The 10,582-nt window shown below is 43.9% G+C and overlaps 1 protein-coding gene across 2 annotated transcripts in view; it reads right to left on the reverse strand.

Annotated features, from left to right (window-relative positions):
- Nucleotides 1-1,765: 1,765 nt before the first annotated feature.
- The window catches only part of onecut1 (one cut homeobox 1), a 10,157-nt gene continuing 1,340 nt past the window's right edge, over nucleotides 1,766-10,582 (reverse strand). Inside the window, exons 1-2 of one of the 2 annotated variants that reach the window (XM_030378011.1) lie at nucleotides 10,185-10,582; nucleotides 1,766-6,012 (exon numbers count right to left, since the gene is read on the reverse strand). The exon at nucleotides 10,185-10,582 is cut by the window's right edge and continues 1,340 nt beyond it. In XM_030378011.1, the coding sequence (XP_030233871.1) occupies nucleotides 5,729-6,012; nucleotides 10,185-10,582 (682 nt within the window). In that variant the 3' untranslated portion in view covers nucleotides 1,766-5,728. Of the gene's footprint in view, nucleotides 6,013-10,169 lie in introns of both variants that reach the window. The other variant, XM_030378010.1, reaches the window with a different exon arrangement.

A 10,582-nucleotide genomic window follows, 5' to 3' on the forward strand; every position in this document is an offset into this window, starting at 1 on the left:
GAAAGAGCAGACGCAAAGCTACTGGGAATAAACGGAACGGATCAACCGATGTGGAATGGGGTTAAAACGTCAATATACCTAAAGCATTGCCGAACTGGCCAAAATAATTGCGCTCACACACAATCATACACACAATAACACATGCGCACTCACACAGAGACACACAAACACACAAACTTACTCTCATACACACACACACACACACACACACACACACACACACACACACACACACACACACACACACAAACTTACTCTCATACACACACGCACACACTCACAAATTGCACAAAAAAACTCCCACACACACACACACCCTTACACACACACAAACATATGCGCTCACACAGACAGTAATGACGAATGAAATCAAACAAGCTTCGCGAAATAAGAGGCTGAGGAAGGAAATCAAGTCTGACAATAGCTCTTGGGCTGAAAAAAAGCAATATGATTTTTATTTGGAAAGTTCAGAACGTACTACGAATGTCACCTATATCCTAAATGTCTATGACAACAAATATGCTTGTTTATCAAAACCCTTTCAAGCATCTTTGTATATGAATAGCTGGAGAGCTACCCCGCTGGGTGATAGATTGAGCCCCCCAGCATTAGAGATCAAGATGATTGTCTTTGGCGCCGCAGTATTGTTATGGAAACTGTAGCCAAGCTACCTATCAAATAGGAACCCCTGATGGACAACCGGTCATAAGAACCAAACAGAAAAACACCAACAAAATATCCTAAGGAAAAATCCCCGTTACGTCAGTCACACACGTCAATGTTACAACAACCCTCCTTTTTGCATTAGCATGAGCAATCAGAAACTGGAAATAGAAGGAATGCACCTTGACGGAACGCCACACAGTCTAATCAGGGACACAGGCATTGTCTACCCCTGGTAGACGATACTGATGCGATCTACCCATGGACAGCCAACTTCTTTCCCGTGAGAACACTGCGCTGTGGACACGGGAGAACAGATGAGAACAGAGCAGAACCTGGGTGCCTCTGACCAGAGAATGACACAGAATGTGGTTGTGAGGAGAACATCAGTCCATTACAGTATGCTCACGGGTGTCCACCGACACTATCACCCAGATAGGCAATAGGGATCTAAACATGGATTTACATAAAACCAAAACAAGAAATAACAATTAAAAAAAATAGAAACATGGCTGTCTGGGGACAAAAACACACACATGGACACAATTCAGTGCCTCAGAAACTGTTTCAAAGATTCCTCATAGAAGGCAAACAGAAAACCCCCACAAACACAAAAGATAAGGAAAAAGACCATCCTTGAAATCACGTGCATACACACTCACAGACTGATTCCTTTGTTTGGTTATGTTCTTTGGAGTTTTATTCGACTTTAAAGCCATAACACGAGTGCGTACCAAAAAAGAACAGATACTACATGGAGCGAGGCGGCCAACACCACGGGTTTAAAAAAATATAGACCCCACCCATGGCCCGCCCCCCTGGCAGACCGGCTGCCTACACTCACGCCCCCCCCCCCACTCCTTGTGTGCGTGTGTGTGTGTGTGTGTGTGTGTGTGTGTGTGTGTGTGTGTGTGTGTGTGTGTGTGTGTGTGTGTGTGTGTGTGTGTGTTTCTTTGTGTGTGTGTCTTTGTCTGTCTGTGTGTTTCTGTGTGTGTGTGTGTGTGTGTGTGTGTGTGTGTGTGTGTGTGTGTGTGTGTGTGTGTGTGTGTGTGTGTGTGTGTGTGTGTGTGTGTGTGTCTGTGTGTGTGTGTGTGTGTGTTTGTGTGTGTGCATGTCTGTCTATGTTTGTGTGTGTCTGTATGTCTGTGTGTGTCTGTGTGTGCGTATGTCTGTGTGTGGGATGGCAAAGTGAGCAGGACTTGTAGTCCCTGAATTCAAAAGCCTCAGATTGTAAATTGAACAGGAGATTCCCTACAGGCCTAGCCCAGCTTGTGAACAGAGCCTACACCATTTACATTCTATACCCGTGCGAATGGCAAATCAAAACTCATCAACAATGCTACCTCACAAATGCCAGTGCTTTTTCAACGTTATACATTTTTTCCTATTTTTGGTTTGTTTTAGAAAATCTTTGGATGTGCATTAATACCCATAAAAGAACCGAGTCAAAAGAATAGAAAAAACACACATACTGATTTTTGCCAGCTCTCAAACAAAGCAAGTTCTACATAACTTTGTTTCCGTTGGCAAATCAACTGTTTGGTTTTCTGGCAGTGTTTCAAACACATATTGAAGTGCCGGCTAACATTTAGGTGAAGAAGAATACAAACGACTTCTTCAGAACATCAAAGCATCATGGGAAATAAGGCTGCAACATAAAACAGACTTTTTTTGTTTGTTTGTTTTTTTCCAAAAACCTACTATATACAAATCTATAGTTTCTACAAATGCATAAATTAAAGTAGAGGTCAACCGATACAAAAATGCAATTAAATTAAGACCAATCACAACACAGAAGTAGAGTAAAGGGAAAATATAAACACATTATCACAGCAGTTGGTTTTACCCTGTAAAAACAATAGTCTATCTTCATTATAATATTGGCATAACCCAATGTCTGATAAAAGGTACGCCTCCTCTCAACCCGGCGAGTTTCATCAAAACCGCCCTGAAACTTGTCATCCGTGACTTGAAACAGAGCGCTCCCACCCAAATAACAAATAAAAACAGGTAATGATACAGCTACGATAACATGTACCACACTAGAGGAGTCCTGCCTAACTCATAGATGATAGATAACGTCTCGATGCAGAACCCAAAGAAATCATTATTACTATGAGGTATTCCGAGACATTTGGTTTGAGCCATGCTGGGCCAGGGTGCCGGGCCTGGACTACACACAGGCGGACGGAGACGGGAGTGGGACGGGGGGGAGGGCGGAGGAAAAAGGAACTAAGAGAAAAAGGGGGACCTTTGGTTTGTCTGTAGCTATGGACAACAGCTTTTTGTTCCTTTGGTATGTTGTCATTGCATGGTTGCGCTGGCGGAAAGCACCACGTGAGTGAGAAAATAACTTCCTCCTGGTTTCTTCTTCTTCGACGGTGGCCTTCCTACAGGCTGAGGTATTCTGAGTCAAGGGGTCAGAGGTCAACAGCGGTTCAACACTTTGGTTCAAGCAAGGCACTCGTCCTGGGAGTTTCAGAAAGATTGCAACATGACTGCTTTGTGTCAGGATCCTGTCTGCTGTTGGCCGGGGCTCAGCTACTGGGGCTCTGTCGTGATGTCAGTTGTTCTACCTGTCGTAGTGTTACAACGCCTGACAGCTGTCTCCCGCCAAAATCGAGAACTCTATTGATGCTGCACTCAGCAGGGTGCACAGGGGAACATATCCACCTCAAAATATAAAAACATTTGTGGGTTTAGGGTTTGCCTCCTGCTTGAAGTGTTCCACCTATAGCCTATCCATCATAGTTGTAAGTCTACAAAATGAAATGGGTCACCTGCCAGCCTATCCCTTATAGTTCACATCTTCATCGTTTTCGATTAGAATCGAGGAGAATAAACACGCAATAGGCTGGTGCAGCTGAAGTAAAGCATAGAGAAAGGGTAGCATGGCCAGCATGTTCTACACCACAGGGACACTTGTGTGGGCCGTGTGTGTGTGTGTGTGTGTGTGTGTGTGTGTGTGAGTGTGTGTGTGTTTGTGTGTCTCGGGCTGGATCAGCATATCTGGCAATAGCTAAACCTACATCAGCACATACTCCTATGGATTAGTAATCAGAGCCCACATAAGACAGACCTAGCAGGGCGCCATGGCTTGACTGAGGGGAGGGAGGGTGGCAAATAAAGATGGGTGGTGGGTGGTCGGAGAGAGGGGGCACAGGCGAGGGCGGGGTTGGGGGAAGGGGATGGGGGCTTACATCATCTACTAACTTCACTTGTAGAGGCCGTGCACTGAGAAGGAACCGTCTGTTTATCTTTGGTATCATCAAAGTGATAGAAATCACGTATGGAACTTGAGTGAGGTAGCATCTTTGGTTCACACTATAAAACACCGGCAGGTCTAAACATCTTGTTCATTTCTTTGTCTTGTCTTCTTTGTGTTCTGTGTGTCCTTGGTCCTGGAGTCGTGAGGAGATCAGAGATCTGCTCTGACTTTCCCTTATCCTCCCTTGGTCGTGTTGATGTTCTAGGAGGAGGGCTGCTAACCCGGGCCAAGGGGGAGAGTACAGAGGCAGGAGGCTGTCCTGGCCCTCATGTTCGCGTACCCTGGCAATGCTTTCTCCCTGCTGCTGAAATGCATAGCTGGCCAGAGGAATGGGTGAAGGGTGTCTGGGCTTTTTGCGTTGGGGGGGAATGGGTTGTTGCTGGGTTGTAGGGTTGATATGGCTGCCCAAGCATAGGCCAGTACATTGATTATTTTAAATATCATTCCTCCTTTCTAGAGCCTTTGATGGCACCATAGGATCAAATATGTATGAAGCACAAAGGGAAGTCATATAAGCCACTGCAGATTAATATCAATAAATAAGAAGGTTTACCTTAATCACTCAATTAAATAATTTAAATAGCATTTCTAAATGGCTATATTAATAAATACACAAAAATGTTGAATGGCCTTCTGTTTGAATCGTCAGTTTATACTTTGTGTTATGAGCAGCATAGGAATGTAGCTCTAACTGCTACACCTGCTTGGTGTTTATTGATAGCTGGCGCTCTGTATATGCTTGTAGTAGAAATATTAACTAGATTATATTCACATGATTATAAAGGGGAACCAGTTGATTCTGAGGATGTGGCTGTATATTTTTTTGGTTTGATGCAATAATGCATAAGGCAAAAAGGAATGAACACATTTATTTTTGGTAGAAGAGCAACTTCCCACTCTATGAGATATAGTGTATGATCCTAACTGACTACATAACAGTCTCTCTTTAGGGGCAATGGGAAGACGTGAGGTAAGAGTATGTGACAAAATCGAAATTTGTATCATCTTTGGTAATCTTGAAAACGTACTCTGTCGTGATTATGTTTATAAAATGCATGGGCCTAGTTTTGGAGCTACAAGGCGATATAGGTTCTTTGGGGTCAACTTTTCAGCGCGGAAGAAAGCACTACAGTAGTGAGGGGTGGGGAGATTTGATTCAGGGATCGTTTTGGTTTCAGGTTAGCAGCCCGCCCTCCTCACTTCCTGACTGTTCGGAACGCTTGGTAGAAAGATCTCAAGCTCTACTGTTCTACAGACAGACAAACAGACATAAAGACAAACAAGTCCACCAGTCCAAAATGTTGCACAAACGTTCCAGTTGCCCCAGCAGGATCCTTTCCCTTGAAATTGATTGGTCAATCCTTCTGGAGCTCCTCTTTCAGTTTGTCTTCATGGGCGTGGACAACAGTGCGAAACACACTGCCGATAGGCTGATTACACTTCCTTTCAAGGACCCGTCATCAACCCAACCAATCAGATTAGAGATAAGGGCGGTGAATGATAGGTCGATATTAGGGGTAAAGCTGTAAGACCAGTGAGAAGGATGGGGGATCTAAAGTTTTTTGCAGTATGTTAGACATAAATGCGTTGCAGAACGAACATTTTAAAGCAAGTAAAAGTAGTCTTTGGTTTTGTTTTTCATCTTTGGATACTATAAATATCAGTATAGCACATGTTTAAGGGCAAATCGTTGCTTCAGAGTCATTAAAGTTTTTTTTCTTCTTTGTTTCTTCTTTAAATTTTAAAGCTTTTTCACCGAGGTTCAGTCCGTCCATGAGTCGGTCCGTCAGTCTGTCTTCAGGCTTTGGTGCAGCCGTTGCTACCCGGCGGGTGGCCAGAGCCGTCGTCCAGCCACTTGTCCAGGCTCCGGCGGCGTGCGTTCATGAAGAAGTTACTGACGGTGGTCAGTTCCAGACCCAGCTGCTGGGCGATGGTCACCTGCAGCTCTTTGGAAGGACGCTTGTTCTCCTTGAAGATGGCGTGGAGAGTCCGTCGCTGCACGTCCGTAAATACCAGCCGCGGCTTTTTGGACATGCTGTTGCGGTCGTTCCTTCCGTGGTCCATCTCCTTTCGCTTGCACGCTGCAGAGAGAGAGAGCAGACAGCCATGAGGACACATAGGCGCACACACACACACACACACACACACACACACACACACACACACACACACACACACACACACACACACACACACACACACACACACACACACACACAGACAGACAGACAGACAGACAGACAGACAGACAGACAGACAGACAGACAGACAGACAGACAGACAGACAGACAGACAGACACATGCACAAATGAACACGCACACGCATACTCATTGATATTGATACATAGATAGATATACACATTTAAACACAAATATATCTAGTTAGATACACATACATACACATACACATACATATACATACATATATAAGAGATAGATAGATATAGATATATACACGTACATAAACGACATACACACATAGCCCTACATACAGTGCATGCATATATATATACACACATGCATGCACACATATACAGTACATATATACATACAAATACACATGCATGGACATAGATACATAGATGTATACACATGCACACACACACACACACACACACACACACACACACACACACACACACACACACACACACACGCACACGCACATACACACACATACACACACACACACACACACACACACACACACACAAACACACCTAGTCACACATACAGTAGATACATTGATAGATATATAAAGTTACAAACACCCACACATAGACATATATATATATACCCATACATACACACAAATATCTCGTTCCGCTTGCACGCTGCAGACAGAGAGACACACAGCCATGAGGATACAGACACACAAATACACACATAGATAAATATATACACATATACACACACACACACACACACACACACACACACACACACACACACACACACACACACACACACACACACACACACACACAAACACACCTAGTCACACATAGATACATTGATAGATATATAAAGTTACAAACACCCACACATAGACATATATATATATATATATATATATATATATATATATATATATATACCCATACATACACACAAATATCTTGTTCCGCTTGCACGCTGCAGACAGAGAGACACACAGCCATGAGGATACAGACACACAAATATACACATGGATAAATATATACACACACACACACACACACACACACACACACACACACACACACACACACACACACACACACACACACACACACACACACACACGCACATACATAGATAAAGAGATAGATATATACACACAGATATACACATAGACCTAGATGCAAGAAAGATAAATGCATATACATACACACATGTACATAGATACAGAGAGATACATACCCGCGCACACACACACACACACACACACACACACACACACACACACACACACACACACACACACACACACACACACACACACACACACACACACACACACATACATACACAAAATGTGCTAATATATGCTAGTATACTAATAATCACTAGTTTAGCTGATGCTTTTATCCAAATTGATTTATCATATGTCTAAAAGAATGCTCAATTGTAGACTGAACACATCCGTTTAGCCCCCGAAACACCTTCCATCGTCCACCGCCCAACACTACCCGAAGGAAAGAGCGCAGACTACTTTTTAAAACGAATTCTAGAATATATGTATTTTTTGTTCTTTGGTGTTTTTGTATGAACAATTACCACAGGGGGGCAGCAGTGGACTGCTATTGAGGTTATTGCAGCTCGACCACAATTCAACGGAGAGCAGACAGACGACTACATAGGGAATTTGAACAGTAAAGATTGAAGGCAAAAAATAACGCTTGAATCTAAAATATATGAATTATCAAAATTTCGCATGAATGCGATACAAAAATAACGCCTTGAATAATTAAGTAGCCCAAATGAAGTATTGCGAAAATATTTAACATAGGCCCTAAACATAATATCATTACACACATCGATTTTTTTCTAGAACCATGTATTATATTAAATTATATTATATTGTATTATAATAAATTATATTATTTTATTGTTTTATATTATATTACATTCTATTTTATACAGACCTACAACCTTAACCCACATATGAACTGTGTTGTCATGTTCTCATGTTATCTATAGGCCCTGTGAGTGCGTGTCTGGACCCAAGCATCCTAGGACTAAAGTAGGTTCTGCTAGACTAGACTCCTAAAGCAGAGTGGCCATTTAGGCCTACGTATGGCAATAAATGACTATAGGTCTAGCTCTGTGCGGGGCTGCATTCTGACGGCACAGGTAGGTAACCATTAACCCCCCTGAGCTCGTCCTGCAGGCCGCTATAAATCAGTGACTGAAGGCCGCGCAGACCCTCCATCGGGCTGGCCTCATAGGGGGAGAAGGAGGCCGAAAACAAGCAACCTTTCCCATGATGAGATGAAATAACAACGGCCTCGTTATCAGGCTGATCACACACAGCTCCGCGCCACCGCGGCTAATCATTACAAACTAAGCTCAGATAACTCCAACACGCACACGCGTTCCCAGCATTCCCCTTTGCTGTTTGTGTGCACCCGCTTGTTTTGGTTCCGCGTACACTGTGATCAGAACAAACAGAAACAACACGCGGGCCTGTGAGCAGACTCTTACGGAATCGCTTTTGGGGTTCGGTGGCGGGTGGCGTGGGGAGAACGGCGTATTCCATAAGGCCGTATAATGTAGGGTGATATCGAAACGACTGTTTCAGGTCCTAAATAGACCCTATCATCCACCCTCTATTCAACATAGTCAATTTCTACTTTCTACTCCACTCTGCTCAATTTAATTGATTTTAATTAAATTCAATTATAGTCTGTTATATTATATTTTCCCTGTAGAAATCATTTAACTTCTAAATTCCCATCGCAAAGGTAATTGAATACGTGCGAAAAGAGAAAAGAGCCGAGATTAATTTCAGAAGCCCAAATCAATAAGTATATCACTTCTCCTCCAGCAGCGGATCACGGCTGTATTGCACAGGAACAGTGGATCGATACAATATTCTCCAAATTAATTTAAACTGATTTTTATTTCAGAAATATTCAATAGCCTACGAATTGAGCGATATTAAAATAGTCTAATAGGAAGTCCGAATCATATGAATATATGCAGCTAATAATAAACTAAAAAAAGGTTTATTGCATTGATATAGGTCTGAAAATATATATTCCCACCTATTAGACCTATTACGTCACAAAATAATACATCTAGCCTATCATTTAACTTTTAACGAAAATAATACAGCAATCGATTATCAGCTTTACCCTCACGTCACTCGTTCATAATAACCACGGACTTGGTCTCTCTGTTATCACACACACACGCACAAACGCACGCACGCACGCACGCACGCACGCACGCACACACACACACACACACACACACACACACACACACACACACACACACACACACACACACACACACACACACACACACACACACACACACACACACACACACAGAGATACAGGAAGACATAATAAACACTTTTCGCGACAAAGACGAGGCCTCATTTTTTCCAAAGCTTTACGTGAGAGTGTGAGTGTGTTATTTCAAGCTAACAGGTAATTATGAATCCAATATCCATATACTCGATGTGCCAGGGAATAAACACGCAATTAAGGGCTAATAATGCGTTGGTTTTAGATATATGTTGTTGTTGAAATTGGTTGGTTACCCTCCTGGCTCTGGAAGCATGGTTTCGGGACTACTTTTCGTCAGTAATTAAAAACGGATAACCATTAGGTACACAGCTGTGTCTGTGTGTGTGTGTGTGTGTGTGTGTGTGTGTGTGTGTGTGTGTGTGTGTGTGTGTGTGTGTGTGTGTGTGTGTGTGTGTGTGTGTGTGTGTGTGTGTGTGTGTGTGTTTGTGTCCGCGCGTGTGTGTACACACAACTCAAAACCTCGTCAGATCCACGCTCCAAATAAGCACATTCCTAACGATTTCTCGGCAAGCGATCGGTTTACGCACACAGTCCCGCGGTCGATACTTTGAGGTAAAACAACATGTGTTGCCACCTACCACAAACCCTCTACTCTCTCGACACAAGGGGGGCAGTATGCCCGAGTATGCAAAACAATAACACGACTCTGCATGCAACAAAAACACAAGAAACAGCAGTGTGAAAATGAAAGAAGGAATAATAGAAAGGGTCTTTACCGAGGCTTCGCTCACCTGCGAGCCTGAGCGCGCTCATCCGTTGGAACTCAGGCTCCTGCAGCCACTTCCACATCCGACGAAACGTCTCGCGGCCGGACTTGAGTTTGGACCAGGGCTTGGGGTTCCGCAGGAGGTCCGACAGCGTGCCCTGGGAGCGACACAGGACCCGCTGTGCGAAGATGGCCTGGGGTATGCTGTAGCGCTTGAGCTCCGTGGTGATCCTCTGCGCCACCTCTTTGGTATTTACCTCCTCCATCTGTCCCCCGGACACACCGCCCCCTCCGCCGCCTCCACCGTGCTGGCCGCCTCCGGACGCCTGTTCCCGGCTGGTCATCAGCCCCCCCTGGCCGTGTCCCTGGGCGCCCATGTGTGCGTGCGGGTGGTGGTGGTGGTGGTGATGGAGGCCGTTGATC

The sequence above is a fragment of the Gadus morhua genome, chromosome 14, assembly GCF_902167405.1.
Source record: "Gadus morhua chromosome 14, gadMor3.0, whole genome shotgun sequence".
Lineage (NCBI taxonomy): Eukaryota > Metazoa > Chordata > Actinopteri > Gadiformes > Gadidae > Gadus > Gadus morhua.